Here is a 26,515-nt window from a genome sequence, read left to right on the forward strand (position 1 = left end):
AAAATTAACACAAAATATTTCTCAAATATAAGAACCCTAGTTCCACTTGCAAGGACGACATGGACTTTTTGTTTCGTAAGTCCTGAAAAAACACATCATCAGACAATCTGGATGGCAGAACAACTGCACAGAGGAAGCAGAGAAAGTCTCCTTGCTAAATAAAAAAACTTTACCAGCTAAGTTACATGCTCTCATTTTTCTCTCAAATGCTTTTGCAAATGTCTAACATTACTATGGTATGCAGTAAAATGCAGTCATTACGGTACTTTAAAATCCCTGACATGGAAGAAAATAGAACCCAAGTGATTTTATCTATCAGTAACATGGTGCTTAATTTGCTCTTTTTAAAAACATCAACCATGAAAGCTGGAAATCTTTCAATAAGGAGCTTGTATGACCCACAAAAAGAAACATTAATATCGTGCATAGAAGTATTCCAAATGTGCAACAATAGGCAACAAGGTTGCCTTGCAAGGGTCACTGAGAAGTGATAAAGATGTTGAGGTTTGTGGAAAGAATAAAAACAAATAAAAGATGAGCTTTAAATATAACTCCATAGAGGAACATGGTAAAACAGTGAAGCCCAATTCTCTGCTAAAAATGAGCCCGTTGCTCAAAAACGGACAGTGAGCAGCAGGGTGAGAGAAACACAACCTGAGTCAGGGCAAAGACCAGGTAGGGACGCGCTGCCTTCCAAACACAAGGCCACTCCACACCTTCTAACTTTGCTTCAAAGCTAACACCTATTTAATCTTCACTTACACAACAGAAGACTTCTGAATAAACAGTGAGGCTTATGATAACCTTCTCTGCATTATAAAGCTTTGAGATTTGCTTTTGTTGTCTGTCTTAAGCTCAGTGTGTAAGAAACAACGAAGAAGAAAGAAATTCCCTAGTTCAAAACTTATATCAGCCTGTGTTTGTAAGTTCTGTGCCAGGTAGCTGGAGTTGCAGATTTTAATGAACCCTAAAGCTGCAATAACTTTGCAGTCATTTCTTGAAAATTATTTTCACAACACGTACACCAAGACAGCAAGTTGAGGATAACAGTGAACAACACCTCTATTCCCCCCAGCTCGTATTATCCACTGTAGTGCTTTAGCATAAAGCGTAAACAGGATCATCTTTGTGGTAACTTCATTCCTTACACAATAAGAATAGAAAAATGTGAAATTCCAGACATATGCAAAGTAAGGGCCTGAGCTGTGAATTTACTTGCCAAAGACAAGTAATCATGGAAGAGTCCCTCTAGCTCACTGCACGGGCTCCAGGAGTTCCTCGGTCAGAGTTAACACAGTGAAGGTCACCTACAGTTATGAAACCAAACTGAAGTAATGCATTGTGGTCCAGATGGAAACTGGTTTATTTCACTGAGGGAGCTGAAACGTTGCAATAAAGGGATAGAAAGCACCAAAAATACATCCTCAAAATGTGTTTTTAAAAGCTTATCTGGTCATTGTTGGCCAAGAGGATGATCATTCCTTTCAGTAGCAAAGGGTCCCATCACCATAACTTTACTTTTTTTGCTTGTCTAGAAATAATAGCTATTGTAAACAAAAAATTAAATTCTGCATCTATCACCATTTAAAAACTTGATGATGTGCTCTCTGTTGCCTTTGCACAATATATTTCATTTCAATACAATGGTAGAATATCCCTCTGAAAAGAACTTCCTGATAACTCTAAGATGAGATGTAATGAATTTACATAAGCTCTCCAAGTCACTCCCAAGCAGGTGTCCCTCACATTTAGCTCATCCATTTACACTCCTTGCAACATTTTGTTTGGGTGCTACAACATCCAGTCCATATGAACTTATGAAAGTACAATTTGCTCTTATTGTTAATTTTAAACCACAACTAATTAATTTCCATAATGCGAACAGGTTTCTACTCTTTTAATTTCTTTCCTACAATTCTGCCTAAGACACGCATTCTAAGAAACCCTTTCTAAAATGATTTGTAGACACTGATGCACCTTTAGGACCACTATGATGTATGTACAAATTTTCCTTTCTTTCTTTTGTTTCTGTCACTGTGCCAATTTCCACTTGCACGTCCAGCAAAGTGAGGGATTTTGTTTCCTAGAGAGAAGGTAATAACACATCGAGGTCACTTTCTAGAGGCTAACACTAGTAGTCCCCATCCAGAATTCAGATACAAATAAAGACAAATTGGCTTTTAGATTACATTTTTCTTTTCAGCCTCCTGCATCACTTTGAGTGGCACAAAATCTGAAGCTATAAGCTGGTGACCAGAAACCTCAGTGGGGGAATGCAAAATAAAGCCCCAAATGCAGACTGAGTCTCTCTTCCTGCGCTGACTGAATTAACACAAAAGATTCAAAGCAAGATGAAAGTAACTGCAAACATTCGGCCAGATCCACCTTTCCATGTTCTACCAAGCTGCCAGGGAGAGGTATCACCCTTCACAGTACGATGTTGCTGCTGTAAAAGAAAACATTCCTAGTCCTTTTATTACAGATTCCACAAGTGATAAACAGTGATTCTGCCATTTCCCTGAAGCCCTTAACTCACTCTTTTTAAGAGCTTCACCTTTCTCCTCGCTCTCTTATCACAAGCACATGCATCTACCTGCAAACCAGCCTCTGTCCTTCTGCACTGCTGTCCCATCCACCTTCTGCTCAGGCTGCATCTGCAGGGCACTGATCAGAACCACCACTGCCCCAAACTCAGCTAAAACACCCAGGAACCAGCAGGGCAAATCTGCACCCTGACTGAAACCGTGCTGTAGAAATAAAACCAAATATCCTCAGGTTTGCTTAGATTGTTTTTAAACAATGGGGTTTTTTATTTAGATATAGCTGTCCAAACAATCTGTTGAATTCTGCATTTAATTTACTCTTAGGCAGACAAATATTATAGAAGACAACCTTGTACAAGACAGATAGGTGAGGACTGGGGAGTCCCACGGTAACTCTAAAAAGAAATGTTAGGAATGATGTGTTCCAATTCCTTTTGCAGAGTGAAAAAAAGTAATTTTAAGTCCTATCTTTCTATTTCATGTTGAGCTTGTATTTGGAAAAGTTCCATATTCAGGAAACAGTCTAACTCAATGCTGATGTTCACTTTTACAAAATATTCTGATATTAAGACAGACAAAACAGGATATGAGCCTACAGATGGGTTTGAATACGATGCAGAGTCTAAAACACAGCATGCGGAGCATTTATAAACCAAAAACCTCATCCATCAAGTCTCTTTCAAGAGGTTATTTAACAGCCATTATAGCTTTGCTATTGAATTTATATCACAGAACTAGAGCTGGAAGGTACCTCAAGAGGCCATCTTGTCTGTCCCTCGCCTGGAGGCACACCGGCCACACACCAAATGTACCTGTCAGTCCTGGCAGGTTCTTGTCTAACTTATTTTTTTAAAAACCCTCTCATGACAGATTCCACAGCCTCCTGTGACAGCTGTTCCAGTGCAAAACTACCCCACTGCTAGAAAGGTTTACTTGGTTTTTAAGTTAAATTTCCACTGCTGTTATTTAGCCTGTTATTCCTTATTCACACAGGCAAGGTTTATTCTTTCTCTCTCAAAGCTGTCATTTTACATATTTGAATACCATTATCATCTCTCCTCCAGACTAAATAAACACAAATCCTGCAACCCTGATGCACAGCTTGCATTTTCTAAACCTCTGACCACTGGTGTCCTCCACATTGTTCTTGCACTACAGAGCCCAACATCAGATTCAGAACTCCAGCTGCAGAGCCCAACCACCAGATGTGCCTTACAGACATTTCCGACCTCTCAGACGGATGTCTGTCCTTTCTACAACATGTACAATGTCAGCTCTAGATAGAGTGTCTGACCAAGAATAATCCAGATCCTGCCCTTGCATCGCACCGTCTGGACATTCATCCCTCCCCTTACTTCGTGGCACTCATCATTCCCCCGGGGACAGAATTTTGCCCTCACTGAATTGGCTGCTATTTTTCAGACTGTTTTTTCAACTCCTCAAGATAAGAATGAACTCTAATTCTGTCCTCTGAAGTGCTTATGGCACCTCTACATGTGGCATCACCGGGACATTTAATAAACATGCTTTCTCTACCATCATCCACAACATTAATGAAAGGACTGAATAACACCAGAGCAGGCACAGACGCTTGCAGAACCGTACTTGGTCCCCGCAGTTTGACGGATACACTCAACCCTGTAATTCAAGTTTCACCTACCCTAGGTTTCCCTGCTTACTATGAACATGTTGTGGAAAGCAGCATCAAAAGCCTCACTCAACTCAAGCGCTCAAGTTTATTTAAAGACTGGGCAACAATTGTTATTAAGCTTCTTTCCATACAAACCTCCAAGTTTGTTAAAGTTGTCCTTCCTGAAGCCAACTGTTGCTATTTTGCTCTCTTACCTTCTTCCTTTCCTCAATAAAACCCCTTATTGTATCACTTCACGGTCATTCTTCACCAAGTTGCCTTCTGTCACCTGCATCAAAACACAGGTCCCAAGAACCTGCTGGCCAGTCCTATGTTGTCCTGAATTCACTTGCCAGCAGAAGACACGGTAAGCAAAAGCCCACATGTCTGATTCTTTACTTTGGACAAGTGTAGCTGCTCAGGAAGCCCTTCTCAAATTTGACCTCCAGTTGTGTTATACATTTATTTTAAAATATTGATAGCAACAATTATTTTAATTTTTTTTAAAAATCACTTGATGTTGAATAACTGTTAGAGACTCAGAAAACTTGTCAAAAAAATAAGAGACGCCAAAACCAGCTCTGTTTGAAAGGGTAAAAACCCCAGTTGATAAGTTTTATTTTTTCATGTGGGATGAAACTGTTACCTTTGGCCATTTTGCTTTGGATTTGATGCTGGTGACATTTCTTAACAGCTTCTGGTTTACTGGGTTTAATGAATGGTGTCTAGTTCAGGTTTATTCTGAATTAAACCAGAAGGTACTTGTTCTGAGTGAAATGACTTTGCTCCTCTGTCCTTTACCATGAGGTTGATCCTGCTTTAGGAGGAACAAACAGAAAAGGGAAATGAAATACAAATAAATATTTTTGCCTGTATGAGAAGACTGCACAGTACTAGAGGGAAAAAAAGTTATAAAGGCAGCCTGTAATGGAACAAGGATCACACATTTTCAGACAGATGTCAGGTGCCTTTTAAGGCAGCCATCAGATATGAACCTGAATGTGTATCTTTCTGTTTGTCCATTTTGATTAACACCTTTCATCTTCAAGGCACTGTAAATAATTGGCAAAATAATCAGTGCAGTGACTTCACAAGGAAAAGACGTGAACTCTGTACACCCATAACAATTCATGCATCCTGCTATTTAGCATGTGTTGTATTCTCTAGGACTTTCTTGTGTTCCTCAGAAGGATGTTATCACATTCCCCTTAGTAGTGTGAATGGCCAGTGAATACTGATTGCTGAGAAAAAATTTAAAATGTACACATATGCACATGCTACATACTTCACTTGTTCTATTTTAGCCAAAGAACACACCATGCATGTTTGAGCAAGAAATGGCTTGTTCTGCATAATAGTATTTTCAGCTCTGAAAGGAAGTTTGTTATGAACAAACTTGTGATGGCTGATTAGGACAGAGTCGCTATTACTGTATCACAGATTCGCAACACACATGCACTAGATGCAAACCTGTTTGGTACCAGGCCCAGGAAAAGCTGCAAGGGAAATGTAATGCTGTAATCGGTTGCAGCCGGGTTGGTTAAAATCCCATGAAACGAACCAGAACTTTGGAACCCTCTGCTTGATGACTGTAGTGCAAAGCAGTTGTCAAGGCTGCACCCAGGCAGATCATCTTGGGAATCTGAAGACAGGATGTGACAGATAAAAAAACATGCTGGAGCCAGAACCACTGTCACACAGTTTAGCACTGAATTATGTTGAACAAATTCTGCAAAATCTGTCTTCCTTTGGAGAACTAAGCCAAGCATAGCCCACTTCAATAGCAGTCCAACTATCTCACTTTCCCAGACTCACTTTCCACAACTTGCCAGTTATCTGTCTCTTGCTATCAGACTTCAGAGAGCAACCACGACGGCTGACAGTCCCTAGCCTTCTCCACAGTGCAAAGGCAAAGAGTGTACACCATTCACTGTAAACTACATTCTTTTTGTATGAAGATTATAGGAAAATACATAGTAGAGATAAGGAACTAAAATCAGTTACTCAGATCAATCTGCCACTCTGTCACAAATATTCTCCTACCATCTATGAAGCTGTCATACAGGTTGGATTTGTCAGAGGGATCTCTCCAGTATTCATATTATGTGCATCTGCACGGATTTTTACACAAACGCACACATGCACACACACACACAAAAAGAAGGGTAGTTGGTTGAGTCTTACCTCAGACAGGTGCCGGAAGAGGAATAAAATTAAATGGGTGCTGTTGAGGACCAAGAGAGCCAGACTTTGCAAGGCTTAGTGAGTACCTGCTATGGTGCTCTGCAGACAGCAATGACAGCAGTGCAGCATCCACCTACAGCTTTGCTTTCAGCAAGCACATTTCACAAAAATACTGGGATCGAAATGAACAACAGGACCAAGTGCCTGCTGGAGCATGCCTTGTGCTGTGAATAAAGTGCCACTCTACACTTCACCCTGCCAGGAAGCCAACAGGGGTCAGGCACTCCCATCATCAAGAAACTGAAGGGGATATCTAATGCCCTGTGTGGGCAGAGCTCATAACTCAGGCCAAAACTGAAAGCAAAAGAAATGACCATAAGCACTAATAATGGGATAAAGTAGGGGAAAAATGCACTATATAGGTCAATTTGTGTGCACATGCCCTCCCTCTGCAATAAAAACTTGCCAATAAAAACTGTTGTTCCATCTCACACGGACAGAAACCGCTGCCAGGATCTTGAAATATTCTTTTAGATTTTCAAAGAAGTCTAGAGGCCAGCAAATATGATTAAAAGATTGGAGCATCTGTCATATAAGGAGAGCCTAAGAGAGCCGGGACTGTTCAGCCTGGAGAAGGTTCGGTGGGATCTTTCTAATCTACATAAATACCCAATGGGGGGAATAAGAAGATGAAGACAGGCTCTTCTCAGTGATGCCCAATGGAGAGGAGGCAAGGGCACAAACTACAACACAGGAAATTCCACTTAAACATAAGAAAACACTTTTTTACTGTGAGCATGGTCAAACACTGGCACAAGTTGCCCAGAGAGTCTCCATCCCTGGAGATATCCCAAACCTGACTGAACACAGTCTTGAGCAACAAGCTGACTGCTCTGAGCCAAGGGGTGGTACTAGGCTTCCTACCTCAACCATTCTGTGATTCTCTCAAAGAATCCACAGGTTCTGCTGCTGTGAATGAATTAGAAATCAATTGCTTGTAATTGTGCTCCTAAACCCTGTCTTTCCTTTACAAATTCTAATATTTAGGACTGTGAAGAAAGCCTTCCTAAAGTAAACAGAGGATTACCCACAATGTGAAGTTAGAGACTTTTTGGCAGATATAAGCGAACAACAACTACCACCTTCTTAAGAAGGTGTAAATTGTTCTAACTCCAGGGTTCCATAGCTGGGAAGCTATACAAGGGCAATTTAAATGCCAACAATTCATTGCTGATGACTTAGCAGGAATTTTCAGGGCTTCCCCATTCCATTGTCCCCTAAGGACATTTTTCCAGGGTGACATAGTGCCAACAGCAGAGAATTCAAACTCTCAGGGTGTCCCTTCATTTCTGCAGTGCAGTTACAGTGGTCTTGGGGACAACATAAGGTTAGCATAAAAATAGAAGTCTGGCAGTAGGCTGAAAGAGACAAAAGAGGAAAACTGTCACTGGCAACTTGTGAAGGAATGGAAACTATAGTCAGATTTACTCTAACCTCATATTCAAATTATTGAAGTTCTGACTTTCTTAACTAACCTACTGATGACCCAAAATTCAGCTGGTTGCTGCAGATGGTTGCAGAAGTTCAGTTCACTGCAGAGAACAGGAGACCAGAATCACAGTGCAAATACTGCCAGAGAATACTATATATGAATGAATGAATGAATATGTCTGCAGGTTGGACCAAAAGAGCCCTTACTATCTACTTTCTAGGTGCATTAAGTCACATATGAAAAAATTACAACATTGAGACGTGTATTAACCTTAAAGTGTCTTTAAAAAGGGATTGGGAAGAAAGATACATGCAAAATACTACTTCATACTAAAGAATGTGGTATCTGTGCAACATGAACAGCTTGATTATTTATCACGTTCAAGCTAAAACTCTAAACCCTCAGGAGATATTTTTCAACTACAGTCACAGAAGAAAGTAAACAAGATAAGTGTGGCCACAGCCACGTCAATCCCACACAAATGCTGAATTTTCACACAGCTGAAAGATATGGCCTTGCCTTCACCCTGCTCACATCCCAACACTCCCACTAACTATTAGGGAAAGAAAAAACAAACAAACAAACAAATAAATAAATATATTAGTTCACTACTTCCCCTGCTCTGCCTTGCCATGTGGGCACACTAATGTCAGTATTGCTCTGCTGGAGAACCTGCGAAGATGTGGCCCAGGGAGCAGCCAGTTTCCCCTTTAAGTGTATTAAAGTTACAGTGGAATTACTGCTTTAGAGAAAAGAAGGAGTGTGTGAGTATGAACAGCAACAGGAGAAACGTGTACATCTACTGAATAGTCCCGAAGTTCCAAACATATGGGAAAATTTGTTATGCCTGTTTACCTTAGTTCAATAAACATAAATATGGGATAATGCCACTAATTACATCATCAATAAAAATACAACTGACAGAACCTAAATCTAAAATTATTGCACAACGTTTCAAGTTTTCTACTGAACTAAGTATCATGCTACTGATTCAATACTGATTTCTGGACTTTTCTGAAGAGGAAGCGTGGCCCATCGGTCGTCTCACAGGTCAGTAAAGAGCATGGAAACACAGTGACAGAAACGGCTCTAATGCATGTGCAAAAAGATACTTGAGGACAGAAGCTTTCTTGGCTTTATTTCATTGGTAAATTTAGCAGTGGCAACAATGGACAAAGTTAAAAAAGACAGGGCTACAACTTCCCAAAACCTACATCCTCCTGTTCCAAAAGTCTATTTTAGCCACGTGAAATTCACTTACCACAATCAAAATCACAGTTTTACAAAAAATACTAAATTTTCATTAAAAGACAGATTTTTAAAAAATTTATTTAATCAGCTATAGATGAGACTGTTTCAGTATTTGGTACTGTCAGTGTAAATGAAGGAGAATACCAGGTCCCTGGTGAATAGAAGGGAAAATACTGAAATATTGTTATACTACACACAGATATACATGAAGAAAAAATACTCCCAAAACCCCATGACTGGAGTCTTTGTCAATAGTAATGAACTGAGCAGAAAAGGAATAGTGAATATCACTCATCTGGATTTCATGAAGGCAGAATGAGTCAGTGAGGTAGTGGAGAACTATTAAAACACATTAAAGATGGGCTAAGGATCAGTAACACCAGTTTTTAATTCATCTAGAGATCTGGACTGAACTAAATATTCTGAAATACAACTAAACTCTATTCTGTCAAAAAAAGAGTCTTATAAACAGGAGATATAAATGGCCTTTTAAAGTGACTGCAATAGAAATTTTCATTTCTTCTCCCTACCTTTAGCTAGGCCAAAAAAGGTCATTTTTCTATTCTTACAGGGGAAAGCTTAAATTATTGAATTTTTTTGATATGACTTTGTATTAAATATGACTTTGATACTATGGTAATTTTTGAGTGAAGTGTGTTCGATTGATGTGGACATCAACACTTACTTCAATTTTTGAGCAAAAAATGAGCTTATTTGGACAGTGATAGTAGAACAGAGAAGTCTAATGTAATGGCAATTAACTTTGTACAGTTATTAATATACAAAATACCTTAAAAAGGAAGGGAAGTAGTTCCCCAAATCTATCCGACACTTGGAAATACTATAGGATGTACTCTAGTACAGGAAACTACTTCCTTCCCTCCTCAGAATATCAAGAATTCACCATAGAGTTACCACGACTTCTGTGGCGCGGTTGAACCCCCTTTCTGACAGTTATTGGAGATTTTATTGCCATTTCCTTGAAAAGACTTAAAAGCTGCTGCATGAGAATCACTTCTATTGTGATCTTGCTGCTGATCAGGATTACTTCACCTTTATTTCAGGCCAAATCCATCACCATATTTTTTTTCTCCAGTAAATGCCCTGATCAGTCCATTGCCCTCACACATCTTTTAATAGGTCTTTCCTAATTATTTCATACTCCTTGGGGATCTTATATACTCAATGCCCTACAAAAAGTGTTCTTCGTCTTAAATACCTAATCTTGCAATTTTCATATAAACTGGCTATGAAAAGAACTGAAATGGTTTGTGCTGAGGGCGTCACTAAGCTGAAGTCTCATGGCCTGAACTTTGGACCAACCAGACTTAAAACTCCTCTTTACTAGCTTCAACAACAACAAAAAAAACCAACAACAAGCCTCAACACTGCATTAATGAAAACAATATCATCAATATACAGAAATTTCAGAGTATTAAAGAAATAATCTTGAGAGCTAGAGTAACAAATGAAACCATTCAAATTAGAAAGTGGGAACAAGAATTTCTGTTGCATGCTGAAATGATCAGCTGAAATTGTAAATGGAAAGAAAAAAATGCTACTATTTGATTTCCAAATGAAGAGAGAGTCATCAGCATGTTGTAGTTACAAAGACTGGGATTAATCAGGAGAGGCATTTCCAATATACATACAGAAGACAGCATGCCACTGAAAATGTCATTGGTAAGACTTCCTGTAAAATAGCATATATAGTTCTGACAGATGGTGAACATCACAAGGGAGATGAATTATCAAAGTTGAAGAACACCGTCAGTGAAATAACAAAAGTAGAACTTGCTGTGAATAAATTCAGGCTGAAAAGATAGTAGTTCCAGCCCTTCCAAGAGGTGAGCTTCTGAAACAGTGTCTTCGTACACATAATAAGCACAATATATTTAAGGTGGATCTTGATAAATTAAGGAATGATATTACATAATATTGTTACTTATTATAGAAAAGAATCAAACTTGACACATGGGATATATTACTGTCCTGTGTTCCTGTCACTTTTCCCAATTTCTCTGCAGCTAGTGTGCCAAAAAGTCTGCAGACAGAAATCTGGCAGGAGTCTGGGGATACAGCCACCCACACTGGTGCTCTCCTGGAAAGAAGCACTATGTACACTGGGTTCCACCACGGCCACCCAGACCAACTGGCAGCAAAGGCTTCCTTGGGCCATCCTGCCTGCCTGAGCCAAGCCTGGTCGCACAGAACCAGCACAGAGCATTTCCATCAGCCTCTGCTAGCCATGGGGACAGGCGCACGGAGCCACATTTTTGGACAGGCGTACTGCTTAATGAACACTCTTGGCCATTAGTAGTTAATCCGCTTGGATTTTAGTTGATGACTTGAAGATTCAACACCAGACTGGGAATTTCCTGTCATTTTCTTATGCTGTTCTAATCCTTACTATCCTGCTTCAGGGATGAAGTAATCCACAACAAATCTCAAGTGAAGGCACACGTACCATTTATCCATGGGACACCACATACACATTTCCACAGTATTTTCTGTTACATCCTGTTGGCCTTTACAATGGTTTGTTACTGTTCCTTTATGCTACTCCCTACAGGGATGAAGTTTCTTCTGAGCTATCCATAGCACTACATAGACTATTTCCTCTTGCAAGGCCAAAACTAGTAGGAAATCTACCTGTGGGTATTCTGCTGTTCTTTTACATGAATATCGCATTTGTAACTGATTAAAAATTTAAATCACATTCCTGGTGCTACTGTGAAGTTGCACTTCAGGTCCAAGAATGTATTGTGAAGCTGAGAAAAATCAACATATTTGGAATGATAGGGTTGTTCCAAAAATAAAAATGAAGCAGAAACTGGCATTTTTGTTTTTCAGTATACATGCTGCTATTACATATCAGTCTTATAATCACAGAGCAATATGTATTATACTACACAGACCTATCAAAGTAATGCTTATATTCCCTAGGGTGGAATATGGAGCAGCATAAACATACAAAACTCCATTCCTCAGAAGCCATTCTAACACTCCAGGATGTCTTCACCAACTAGATCCTTTACACCTTTTAAGCAGAAGATTAACCGTGTCACCAAAACCCATGAGCAGTTTTAGTGGTCTCACTTAAAATGAAGTCTTACAGAGAATCAAGATTCTTATGCATTCATCTCGGTATGATGTAAGAGTATTGCTGCTAGAGGCCGTGTCCTTTGAGGTATCAAGCACTGCCTGAGGAGTCCAAGAGTTCTCATCTTTCATCTGGGCACATGAATATTCCATGTTATGCCAAGGTCAAAAAGCCAGGACTGAAGTGCTAACCTGGTTTACATTTTAATACTTAAAAGCACCACATCAGATCTGGTTCTCCTCACCCCGAGTTACAAAATCCACTGCTTCCTGGCAAAAGTGTGGCTGAGAGTAGTCTGAAGACCCTTGTCCTTATGCTGCAAAAGTTTTTCTTCTTCCTACCACGCATATTTACCCCTAGACAACACCTAGCTCAACCTCCTCTGCCACTTCACAAGTTGTCAAGTGACTATTCAAGCATTTAAAAAAATGAAGGGTCTGTTAAGCTGTAAATTAAATGACAGTCTATAGCTGAAAATTAGCAGTAACATGCCCAAAACTTTATTGATTGCTAAGAAAAGGTGAATAACCCCCACTACGGATGGCTGTGTAATTACTGACCTTTAGAAGCCATGAGCTATTAATTTAAGACCAGATAGCAATGAAGTAGCAAATGAGTTATTTTGCAACAGGACAGTAAAGGCATGTCTTGAGTTTTTTCATGTGTTCTGTGCCACCTTGAATAGTATTGTTACGTGCCTATGTTTTCCAGTTTAATACAGAATATAACCCAGACTACATCTGGACATAAAATGCCTGTCAACTAGCTCAGAAGATCTCTGGGAATGTACCCACAGATATGGAGGCCTTTTAACACATTTTTAAGAATTCCACATCTTTCCAAAAAGGTTTCTAAATTACTGTTAAAGGCAGGAAAATTGCATTGCCAAGCTCAGCCACTCTGACACACATACTGCAAATATTTCATCTGTTCTCAGAGGGATGGAGATAGCCAGTAACAGGAGAATCGCAGACAGTAATCAAACATGGGTAAAACTCCTATACTTATGTGGGACACACGCAAACCCCCCTCACTTCTCTTAATACCACTGAGTTTAATCTCTTATAGGCTCCTGTACAATTCAAGGAAGTAGTAGTCTAAAGACTATTAATACAAATGCTTCTGCAATATTTAACTTTTTTCTTTTTCTGCTTAATAAATAAGCACTTATGGTGATGGAGAGAGAGTTGCCTTTTGACAAAGCAAAATATATTTTAAGAGCATTGGTCAGGTGGTAGAGTTGACAGTAAGAAAATGTTAAAAATATATATTAACTGGCAGTAATGAAAGAAAAAGGCATCTGACCTGGTGCAGGTGTTCTTCCATGAAGAGTAGTTTCATTAGGCAGGAGATCTTTTGAGTTGGAAGTGAACGGTGATTGCCTAAATGTGTCTTCAGAAAAGAAAGGGCTATAGGAAAAATAAGATGTCTTTTTGTAAATAAAAGAGCACTTAATGGAAGAGGTAAATATTATTTTTGATCTTAATATTATTTTGATCTTAATATTATAACAAATACCATCTTGTTAAAAAGCCCCATTTCATTTACAGAATTCATGCTGAAAGATATGCAGATTGTGAGGCAAGGGGTGGAGTAGAGGCAGGCTTTGGTAAAATTGCAAATCAGAGTGAAATCTGAAGTCCTCCTAAAAGGCTTTTAAACTACATTTCTACATCTGAGATTTTCTATAGCACAATACAATCATATATCATTCTTATCATTATAAAATCAATGCTTCAAAAATTTATATTCTACTGTCGTATGTGGAGAGGGCAATCAGGAAATGTGGTGAATAGTATTATTTAATAATCTGAGGTATATAGCAATTATTTTTAAACTTTTGAAATTTTAGGTTAAGATACTGAATAGTTCATTTTTGATATGACATTACATGAATGAAGATAACTCCATGAGTTTGATTTTTAAAGCAAAAACCAATTAACATAAGCTAAACGAACGGTTACTTTGCAAAGAGTATTAAGGACAAAAATTATCAGGTACTTGACTCCAAAATGCATAGCATGCTTTTGTTTTAATTAACAGGCAGTAAAAACTGTCCAAACTGTCAAAACTGTCAAAGTATTTTGTTTTCTGTTCAATTAAAGATCATAACAGAAACAAGAATTCATTGTCTACAGTACAGACAGACATCAGTTAAGAGGTGCATCACGAAATTCAAAATGGAAAAGGATGGTCCTTCTTCAAAAACTGTTTTCTAAGCTAGTGTATTCCATCTGCATGCAAATTCTCAATTTCTTCTAGGCAAAATGAGAATTACATGAAATCCTTAACAGGCTGATTTACACTAGCTGTTTTCACGGTGCAGGACAGGAGGCTAGCTCATTTCTGCAGCCTGTTCTTATTCAGTAATAAAATCCAATAATCCTTTCAGGGTAAGGAACATAGTATAAGGTCCTACAAAGCATTGTACAGTGGGTAGTTGAGACCCAGAAAGCATATGCCAGCAGCACCAACCAAGTTGACCCTACCAGTCCAGATACACACGGTGTCAATCTAAACAGCGACATTTGCGTATTTTTTCTCCTCATACAGTCTTTCTGTAGAGAGTGAACAAGGTGTTTTCCACTGAGTCACTTCTATTCTTAGTCACGTTTCTTCTGCCTTTGGGAAACTTGTTGATAATTAGTTAACTTGATCATGTAACACGTTTGGCAATCACATTATTTACTTTCTCATTAAGTTTTTTGGCCATTATTGATTTTGTGCTGCACCATGTGTGACAGTTAATGGGATATTTTGGTGTTTCCACACAAGTTTGAACATAAACACAGTCAACATTAGGTTGTGCTGGAGAGTAAGGCATGAAGATGCCCCAAACCTGAACAGTTCAGTGTATGCAAATAGCTGAGCAATGCATAATAATCAAGAAAACAAATGATCAGGATAAAGCCAAACATCTCCAGCCCACATGTGCAAAACTTAACTTTTTCCAAGACTCACACACCCACTCAGGAGTGACATAATATAAAACAGACTGACGCTGTATAAAAATATGGCATCATTTATTGCAACATTCCTCTTATTGGTTTAATGATTTGAAAAAAAAAAAAAAACACCAATAAAAAAGCTTTATTACTGTTGTAACTCTTCAAAATCTTGTAATCCACTCTGGTTTCCATGTCAGCCTGCCTGCCTGTGTCTTAGATTGAGTCACTGAGACACTGTTCACTGCTGGTTCTAAGCAAAAGGGATGATGCAGAGCTCATCTATTTCAGGCTAGGCCATATGTCATGAGCAGGTGGTTGCTGAAGATTGCATTGTGTTATGTCCCAAGGATTTTCCTCTCCATCATTGGCCTCCAGTGAATTACAGAACCTTCCTTAGACACCTCTTTTCTGCCTTCCTCTAGAATGACAGCTGAGTCTCTTCAGTGTTGGCCTTATTATTAGTTTTATTTCAGCTGATATGTCCTCCAATTTCCAGTGCCATATACGGAGGGAAGAGCTCCTTGTTTGGGGTTTTTTGTTTTTGGTTTGTTTGTTTGTTGTTTTGGTTTGGTTTGTTTGGGTTTTTTTTAGGCTGAACTTTTCCAGTTTTATGGCTACAAAGTTCTCTAGATGTAAGAAACTTATCTTGGCATCTTATGCTTATGTACTCACTTCCAGATCATTTGCTTCTCCACTTGCTGTCTTCATATCACAGATGGCAGGCTCTACCGTCTCACTTAGCCATTGAACTGTGAGGAATCCTTGCCAGTTTTGGCTGCTTAAGCAAAGTCATATGGAAGTATATGCTCACAAAGTCCAGGAATACTCACAGGAGGAATAGCAACAGACAGGCAACAGTTGGAAATGTTAATACGGAATCAGGCAGCAAAAAGTGCTACTGTACCCTACCTTGCTGGGGCTTTGCTGATTTAAGATTCTCACCAATGACACAACTTATTCTCTGTGCTCCCCAGCCACTCACAGGTGGACAACACCAGCCTCACCTTGGAACTCTGCAGCTGCCAGCAAACTTAACAATTATGTCACCAATCATAACAATTATGATTCAAATTCCTTCCTGTCATTAATCCAGATGAAGGCTAGTGAGCCAAACTGCAGCACTGCACGTTTTCTTAATGCAGCCTGAGCGCCTCTATCTTCCACTGGCTGCTCCATCACATTCTATTTTTGAGAAGGCGTCATACCCTTATCAGTGAAGACTTCCAGCTGTTTGTTTGGTTTTGGGTGGGGGTTTTCTGGCAAGGTCTTTCAAGTCAACCTGTTTGAACTTGTAGGATTTAGCAGACTGACTCACTTGCCCTTAAGAAGCTCTTCTCATTCATGTCTTCTTCTGTTGATAGATAGATAACACAAGAAAAGCACCTAGAAGAACTGAACCAGGCATGCAGCATTTCATGCCCTGATGGGTAGCAGCTATTATCGGGATTTCTCAGTAAAACTCAGTGCAAATTTGACAACAGCCAACTGTGCTGCCCTCTTACAAGCTGGCAGGCAGGAGAAGGGCAAGTTATCTTTGAACTGTCCTCAACCTTTCTACTTTGAATTATCTTTGATAGATCCAAAAGTAGCTCTGGATTCTCACACCAGTCCTGCCAGTAACCTGATGAGACACTCAAATCTATTTTCAACTGACTATTTGTCACCTCCTCCCTGCAATGCACTCTGGATAGTTAAAGTGTAGTTGGACAATATGTGTATTTATGCCTATATGTATCTCTCAGGCTCATACTTTTAAGGAGTCACAGGAAAGTTATGCAGGCTGCATATCCCACAAATTCCCAAACTAGCAAATATAGAAAGCATTCACAGTAGTCAGAAATTAAATGCTCAATTTAATTATCTTTCAACCTGTCCTTAAAGTACATTTAGTGAGCTGGTCAGTTTATTAAATTATTTATTTATTACACTCCCCATGAATGAATGAGATAGACATAGGAGTTTAAGAACAGATATTTTAGAGATCTTTTCTTCTCCAACTGAAATGCTTTTCAATTTCAGTCCAGACAAAGTTGTCTTAGTTAGCAGGCACTGAACATTTTGGGAACATCTGTAAAAGGGGCTGCAGGGGCACAGAAGGTCTTACTCTACCTTTGAAGGAACTCTTTGCTACTTCAGTGTGCTCAGTCTTCAATCCATCCACACTGATTAGGGAACCTTCAGGTAGGAAATAAATGTACCCTTGCCCCCAGGGCTAGGTGAGAGCTGAAGCAGGTATCAAAGATTTAAGTTTTGGACTTGGCAGCCAATTCCTGCCTACTCCTCACCACGAGCTCCTGAGTTTTTACCAGTTCTAGCTACCACTTATTACCCAAGAGCTTTGAATTTCCCATATAGACACCTCAGTTCGTTGCTCATGTGTATTTAAACAATTCATGGACTTGTTAGCAGCCAAAATACTCTGAAATGCATATTTCTTTAACAGCACAGGCTACAATTGATTCATGTTTCTAATTCCTGTATAATTTCATTGGTTGTATTAATGTGACTGTAATATTTAACAAATGTTTCATTAGTATTGTTTTACAGTCTCTGACTTTTAAAGATTCATCTGTAGAAGACACTGAGATGATAAAGTACTCAACTGAAATTTATTCAAGAAATCCAAGTTTGGCAGAAGACTGAATCAAAATCGCCTCTTCTTACATCGACCTATGTCTTAAAATCCAGTTGTCAGCTTGTTCTTCCCTCAAGCACCTCATGTACTAGGCAGCTTCTTTTAAGTTTCAGGATTTTACAGAAAAATAATAGAAAAATATTTCTTAAAATGATGTGTGAATACTTGATGAGAGGAGAAAGTCACTTTGGCCTGTTTTGACATAAACACATCTGAGTTCACAAGGCAAAATGAAGGAATGCCATTTACGCTACAACTTTGCAGATAACAATGGACTGCGCTTACCTGGCTGTAGTTCTGATGCTGTTATCTTTATTGTGGTTGTGCTCTTTGCTCACTTTTTCTGCAGGGGAACATACGTGATTTTTGTGGTTAGCATATATCATATTTTCCCTATCAGCTTTTGTACAGTAGAACTATTTTAATGCTTTCTGATAACAGCATAATCCAGAATAATTTAGGGTAAATTGTTACAGCATGATTAGAGAACGGGGGCACAATCTTACTTAAACTAACTCCCAACAAATTTTTTCAGCTTCATATCTCAGTGTTAGTGCTCCATGCAGAATGTGCAATACAAGCATTCATTAAACACTGTGCTGAAATCATTGCCTTTATGGAATAGCTGAGATTTACCTTCCTTGTTAAGAGCACTGGCCAGTAGAGCCCCAGGAGCACTGCATGCTGCAGCCACTGGCCACTTGTGCCAGTAACTGCCATCTATAAGTTCCCTGTACTCCAAGGCCTGGATCAACCAGCTGTCACAAATTATTTAATTAGCTTTCCAAAATACAGGAGTTGAACTCTGGCTTTTCCAATTCAGTTCAAATATTGTGAACTTGACCTGACTGTCACCGTGCACTAAAGCATATGCTAACTATGGGGGACATTTGGCAAGGCTTCTGAGTTTCAAATGTGAGGGTAGAAGGGCACTAACCCCTATTATTTTTCAGCCTTAGCAATCTCACACTTTCATAGCACCTCAATGCTTATAGACAATCCCTTTCTGTTCTTTAAATTCTGCTATTGACTGTTTCCACTGCTTTTACCTGATAACTGGAAGAGCAGCTCGGATGCCATCTTCACTGATATATCTTGGCTGAAGAGATTTCTGTCTGGGATCACACGACCTTCTGGTGCCTTCTGTATGTGTTCACTAATGTCTCGCCCTAGTAAAGTGCTGTAGCCAACATTTTGGCTGGGTTGGCTGGGTAACACTGAAGCCTGCGAATCATGAATGTCAACTTCCATCGGTTCTTCTTTTATCTTCACCATCTGGGTTTCCTTGTAACTCTCAGCTGCAAATATGTATTTAAAAAAAATAAACAACTGCCACAATTATTTAATTAGGTAACAATTTTTCAGAGTACTCAAAGCAGGAATCACAGTTCCAAAGTTATAATTTGTAAACTGAATCACTGCAAGCGGTAAGGGAAGCAAACAGCTGACTGCTACAGTATTCTTCTGGGGATTACAAATAGAAGCAATCTCTTGAAAATAATTTTTCAAACTAGAGAGCAGAAAACAGTTGCGTACTTATAAATAAGAGAGTTATAACACTTTCTATGAACACCGTGTGATCACACGCCAGTTACTGAAGCTTTGCTTTTATTTATTAAATGAAGTTACAACTACACAGCAGCTCTCCAAAGGTGGGCACTGAAGACCTCTTACAAACTCTAAATTACTCTTTATCAGCAGACGCACAGACAGTCAGAAGTATTGGTATGGGAGTAGGGGTGGGGGAGGAAAACTGATCTACTTCTCTCTCTCTTTTACGGAGAATTCCAGACAACTATGCAAAGAACCAGTTTGTTAAACCTGTCCATGCTTTCAAGATGAGAGGAGTATTCTGGGGCCCGTGCTTTTCTAAAGCTTGATTTTGTGACAAGTGTAGATATTCCCTCATACATTACAAGATCCAATAACCTTAATGACCAGTTTCCATAAGCCCATACCTTTCCCTCCTTGCTTTCCTATGCGGTTTCTGAGGTCTAAGCAAACAAAACCATAGTCTAGAAGCCAATTTGTAGTTCACTTTCTACTCTTGAAATTCCTCAGGTGCTGCTGAATGCTCTAGTTTGGCTGCAAGGTAAGTGATCATTTTTTCTTCAGAATAAAAGCTTTGAAATCTCAAAATCAAGGCTCTAAGTTAATTTGCCTACCACACACCACATACCTATAAGGCCCTTTCGATTCAGACTTTCTGCTGTGAAAAGAGAAGCTGAAAACCTGTAGAATTTATTCTCAATTTAGTTTCAGAGACAGATGATGAGGTTTTAAATGATCTTCATTCAGATTTCTCCTGAAAGGACACTGGTATCACGGCTAAACTGCCCAACCAGGTGTTGGCTCTACTGGCCAAACGCTGAGCAGACATGCAGGAAACAGGCAGCCTAAGGCAGGCAATATGCCTGGGAGAATCAAGCAAATAAATAAATGCATGAGCGCAGTTAAATACCAGAAGGCCACCCAGGTAAGAAATCATGCCAACAAAAAAATGTACATGGGGTTTATTATTTTTGCCTAAGCCTGTACACGTACTTCTACTACTAGCCAAGATACTGAAAACCTTAAGGAAAACCTGCTTCTGTTTACTCACGATTAACACATGCCCTAAATTATTGCTTATGGAGCCTCCACAGCTGGAGTCAAGGGAAAGCGAGTTTGAATTGCTCAGACCTCATGAGCCAAGGGAGGAATAAGCAAACACAGCACCCAGGGAAAAAGGTTGTGGTAGAGGGTAGGGACAGGCACACTGCAGAACACTGAGAGCTTAAATACTGAGTGGATTAGGACCTGAGAGATCAGCCTGGCCCTTGTCCAGGCTGAGGGGCGTGATCAGTTCTGTGACTGTGGACCAGCACATTAACTGGTACAGAGAGGGGCTGGCCATCCTGATAACATCAGGTCACTAGTGGAGAGATCCTGCACAAAAAGCTTCTTCACATGGAAGTTCTTTGTCATCTGTCAAATTCTACTACTTAGAAGACTCTGGTATTAAAAATAAATAAATGAATACCAATTCATATGAAAAAGCCCAAACACAAACAGTATTTTCTATTAACTTTAGGTCAGAGGGAAGAAAGGGCAGGGGGAGTCCACTAACTTCACTTGATAAAATAATCTCTTGCTGCTCTCTGTTCTTCTTCTCCTTTCTAACTCAAAAATGAATGTGTCAGCCTCACAGATTTCATTCCAAGTATGAATGTTTTGAACACCACCAGGCCAGTTTTCACCACCAGTTTTCAGCTGTCCAAACAATGAATCTCAGAGGCATCGAAACATGGTTTGGTCATCCCTGGCAACATCCTCAAGCCAGGCAACTAACTGGTGGCATCTTGTAGTCTCTAGCCAAAGATGAACAGAATCCCATTAGCATGAAGACATACTCATTCTACATAAAATTAAACTGATGCGTGTCATCAAGTTCCTTTTCATTCCCCTAGTTTCTTCCTCTCCCAACATTCCTGTTGTTCTTAAGTGGAGAAAAAGTGTCTCTGCTGCTTACAGGTCTTGAGGAAAGAAAAAAAGAAAATCAAAGCCAAGAGATAAAAGCCACCTGGATATGTTCCAGGAATGATTTACATGAGTGCTTTCAGCCTTTTCTTATGACATTTCTTGACCTTTATAGGAAATGCATAAACATTGATACAAATCTTTACCATCTATGATCCACCAGATACATTTCAGACTTTGGAAATTTTTGTAGTGAATTCTCAACTGAAGACAAGTTAGAAATATCATATAATGCCTTTTTTTGTCCTGTTAAGCAGATTTTTCTCCCTTTTTTTTTTTTTTTTTCAATTTAAAGCTTCCATTAGCCTATTATAAAGACACAGAACATTGCATCTATGTTGAAAAGTGCAAAAATAGCATGCTGTGCATTGAAAGTGAACACAGAACAGCAAATGAATGCATCAAGTAAGCCTGTCAATCAAAATCTCAGGTAACTCCGCAAACAAATGAGGTCTTCAGATGTCTGACAGACTGAGCTCTGCACCCAGCTGCCAAATTTAGGTGCAGAGTCAAGCTGACCTTTGTTGCTCTCCCTGCTTTTAAAATATTCGTTCTATTTCTGTTCCTGCTCCACAGAGTTTAATTCCCTGTCCTGAAAATGCTTTTGAATCAAACTGATAGAACTCCAACTAAGGCAAGAGTCAAGCAATACCAGTGACCTTCTCTCCCTCATAATCAGCTAGCACTCAAATTGCCCTAACTACGTTTACATATTTGATAATTTCCTTTGACCTTTATCTTCCCGGTTGCACCCTTTTGATCTGACAGAATGTCCCTGTCAAATGTGAATCCTGTCATACTCTGATTCCCAAAAGCAAACACACTGAAAACTGAAGGAGGGTCCCTATGATAATTTTACAAGAACTAATAAAAGGAAACACAGTCAGTCTGTCTCATGAGCAACAATCACAGGCATACAACCCAGCCGTGCTACAACTTGTGCTGCCGAAAGACTGTAACTAAGATTAGGCCCATACCCATATCCCCATACAGGCAGTCAAACTGTAACTTCTTGAAGATTATTTTCCCTTCTGTACTACAGATAGTTCATTTGTGGAGTAAGGAGGTACCCCTTCCTTCCATACTCAGGTATCACATGTGGTCATAGCGCAGCTAAAGTCTTCCAACTACACTGGTATACAAGTAGACTGGGACACCAAAAGGTCTCTAATTAAAATGATGATAGCTTTAGCTTTTTTCCACTACTGCATTTCTCCTTGAGTAGATAGGCTACACTAAATAAACTGCAGTGCATCAGAATACAAAGTTAGTATATGAGAGTCATTTTCTTCATGCCAGATTTCTATAAAAGTACAGGCATCTAATTCCTGGAAAAAAAATCATCAGGAGATAAAGACTCAAGTACCTCTAAAACATCCAGACCATGATGTCCTAACCCATGATATTGAAAACTAACCTGGACAAAGCTCAGAACAACAGCACAGCAGTGAACATTTAGTTCATCTTCTGCCAGATGAGCAATCACCTAATACAGCTTTTTGTGCTGTTAACTTTGTGATATAGAAACAGCTTAACAAAATATGAGAAAATTATTGCATGGATGTACTATCACCAAGCCACAGAGATGCTGTTTCTTCACAGAGCCATGTAACTTTTAATCAGCTGATCTATAAATCCTCAATGAACTTCATCCTATTCACATCAAGTGAGACAGTTTTCCACATCAGATATGAAAAATGCAGTAGTGGACAGGCTTGTTCCAGGAGGAGGTCATTTCTTCCATAGCCTTCAGGTTCTCTGGCATTCACAAGTGCAGGCCATTGCAAAATTGTGGCACTTACAAAAAAACAAATGAACAAAACCCAACCAACCAAAACACACATGGAACAACAGTGATGCTATCTAAAAGCTCAGGGTACAGCATTCATCCCTGAAGGCCTGATAGTGTCACTTCAAGAAGGTGCAGCAGTAGACTGCCTCTCAAATTAACTCCTAGGCAATGCCTCTCCACAACCTAGACAGAGATTGCCAAGTTCTAGAGAGAACTTATTCAAGCTACTTCTCTCACAAAGTTAAGACTACCACAATCCAGCATAACTTGTGCACAGTCAGCAACGTGCCCTCATGGCAACCAAAGGTCAACCATATTCTGGGCTGTATTAGTAAACCTGTAGCCATCAGGAAGAGGGAGAAGATTCTTTTTATGCTGCACTGATGAGATTGCCTTTAGAGTACTGTGCCCTTTTTGGGGCTCCCCAGTACAAGATGGACACTGACATCCCGGAGCGTGGTCAGCGGAAGGCTCCCAAGGTTGTTAGGGGCCCCTGCAAGTCATAAGAACGGCCAAGAGGACTGCATTTGTTCAGCCTTAAGAAAGGAACACTAAGGGGACATTTTATTGCTGTCGACAACTCTCTAAGGTATAAAGGGAAGGTATAGAGAAGCTAAAGTCAGACTTCCCTCAGAAATGTACAGTGATAGTATAAGAGTCAACAGACAAGTTGGAACATGGGAAATTCTGTTTATATATACCGAAAAAAATTTCACTGTCAGAGTGGTAAAATATTGGCACACACTGCTGAGAGAGACTGAGCTCTCCATCCCTGGACACATTCGAAACTTAACAAGATCCTCAGCAGCCTGGTCTTGTTGGATCTGCTTTGAGCAAGAATTTGGATTAGATGAACCCTGGAGGTCCCCTCCAAACTAAATTATTCCATGAATCATCAGCACTACAACACATCAGCTGCAGGTTTATCTAGCAGAACTTTCAAAATCTCCATGCAAGGGAACGCTACAGCATCCTTGGGTAACACTTGTCCTACTGCTGCACTAGAAAATTTTCTTAATGTCCACTCTGAACCATCCAAGCTGTAGCTGGTAGCTGTTGCGCCTTGTTTTGCCATCTGCCACTACAGAGAAGAGTTTGACTCCACTGCTTTTCAAAGTCTCCTTCTAGTAGTTGCAGGCTGCTATTAGTCTCCCATTTGCCGGACTGAACAGGCCCAGTTCCTTCAATACCTCCCTGTGGTGAGCCCTAGACCCTTCATCCCGCCTGCTGCATTCTCTAGACCCTTTACTAATTCTCAACAGTCCTTTTGAACTGGGTAGTACTGGTACAGTATTCTACATTCAGCACTCATCTATTCTAGAGGGGACATACTGAGCATGCTCTTCTAATGCAGCATAGTCTGCTTTTCACTTTATTTGAAAGTCAAAGTCAAGTGCACAGATTTAATAAAAACTACAAGTCATATAGTAAATATTGCTTTTACTGATAGAATAGCTATCCAATGACTTTTCATTGCTGAAATCAAATGAATCATTGTTAAATTATTCATATGTCTTCCCACCATTTTAAACTTCATCTTGCAACTAAAATTCTAAGTGTCTTATATTTGCTGAAGTGCCCATCGGCTTTACAAATCAACTTTATGAATCAACTTAGAAAAGAAAGCCTTTCCCATATGTCTCATAAATTGGACCCACGTACTAGTTTTCACAATCAAGCAGACAGGGGTAACTAGTGGGTCAACTTGTACCAACTTCAGAAGCTTTCAGTATGGAGAATCAGGCGTTTTGTTATGCTAATTGTTCTGATTTGCTAGAAGTAAACATGCCCTAAAACAGCTTAAATAAAACCTCAGAGGTAGGGAACAGTTGGCAAGCACTGAAGGTTCTGCTACAGAGATACAAGTAACATCTGACGTTCCCTGGGGCACTGTGCTCGATGCTTTATTTTGCCAGTATTTTTTTCAAACTGCTGTTTTAGATAAGACAATGTCAATGGGCCTTGAACCAGCCTAATAGGATCCCACATTAAAACAACAACAATAAAAGATAAAATGGCTCTTATTTGTTAAAGTGGAAACTGAACTTCCATGTTATAGAATTTTGCAACTACAGGCTTAGTTTCACAAAAATGCATGCTAACAAAAAGAAGGCGCAAATTAAAGCAATGTACTAATTTGAGCAGTGATACACATCTGCTTCTCCTTCCATATAAATGGTAGGCTTATTGTGAGCACCTGAAAGACCCTACTTGCAGAACATAGCCAACCCCTCAAATCATAAATCAAAAAAAAATTGATAAAAAGTCTACATGTGCAGCGAACTGTTATTTTATAACATATTACAACCTAAGTAAGTCTCCTAGTTCAAGAAAATTCTAGTCTAGCATTTCTGCAGCAAGCTGGACCTTTGCCTAGAGTCTGGCTCCAGTTCTCCTGCCTTAACAAGTTGACTCTCCAAGGGCAAGGGTCGCTGCAAGAGGCTCTTCTGCAAGTCTGGTGCATCCACAAACCCCTGACACTTTGAAAAAAATCAACATACCCACATTCCATAATTTTGTGGCCACTCCTACCTGGCTGAATATCACCATGGAATAGCAGCAAACCAAAGGATTGAGGGGTTTGTTTAAACTCTTTAGTAACAAATCCAAAATACAGTAAAATAATCCACAACACCAAAAGAAGCACACCTGAACTACAGACATTATGATTTATTATTCCAAATTATGTAAGCTTTTAAATTAACATAGTTTTCATTAAATGTCAAGAGTACTCTGCCATGGAAAAAAAGGAAGATTAATTGCTATAACTTAAAGGTATAAGATAGCATCTACTGAACTAAAAGCTACATTCTGTTATAAGGTACTTGTTTTTCTGTGATTTTTTTTTTTTTTTTTTTTTAAAAAGATCTATTGGGAAAAAAAACCTTAAGACTTTTCAGACTTCCATACTCCCCACCCCGTACTTCTGTGAATTTGTAGTATTTTTTTCATGTTTTTCCTGATTTGGGGTTTAGACATTAACGCTGTCATGAAAGATGGCAAACCTCACCAATAGGTAAGAATCCATCCCTAGTTGAATTCTTTTGGGATTATGTTATTCTGCAGATGTCATGGAAAAGCTTATTGAACTGAATGCATATACCATGGCCTCATATGAACTTAATGTAGTACAGCATTGGCAGGAGGTGTCTACAAATCTTGAAAAAAAATCTGGAGCCTACATGTTGCCATAATAGATCTAACTATCTATAAAGCTTCTACCTTTTTCTACAGGGTTTCTGAAAGACAGACCCAATTGCTGTGAAACTGCAATTATAGTTTGGCTCCATCCTTTTGAAACACCCTGTATATTGTAATTAAAATACAGCTGCACTCTAACCATTCACAATCATTTTCACATTTCTGTTGGTCAAAAACAAAAAAAGCCCCACAACACAACCAAACGAAAACAATATCA

General features: G+C 39.3%; 1 protein-coding gene across 1 annotated transcript in view; it reads right to left on the bottom strand.

The window, feature by feature from the left end:
* ZNF827 (zinc finger protein 827) overlaps positions 1-26,515 on the bottom strand; it is a gene marked incomplete at both ends in the record, with an annotated part of 103,624 nt that overhangs the window by 18,249 nt on the left and 58,860 nt on the right. Inside the window, 3 exons of the mRNA XM_080344160.1 lie at positions 13,509-13,612; positions 18,072-18,129; positions 18,836-19,084. Coding sequence (XP_080200286.1) covers positions 13,509-13,612; positions 18,072-18,129; positions 18,836-19,084 — 411 coding nt within the window. The remainder of the gene's footprint in view (positions 1-13,508; positions 13,613-18,071; positions 18,130-18,835; positions 19,085-26,515) is intronic.

Source organism: Nesoenas mayeri (genome assembly GCF_963082525.1).
Source record: "Nesoenas mayeri genome assembly, chromosome: 4".
Taxonomy (NCBI): Eukaryota; Metazoa; Chordata; class Aves; order Columbiformes; family Columbidae; genus Nesoenas; species Nesoenas mayeri.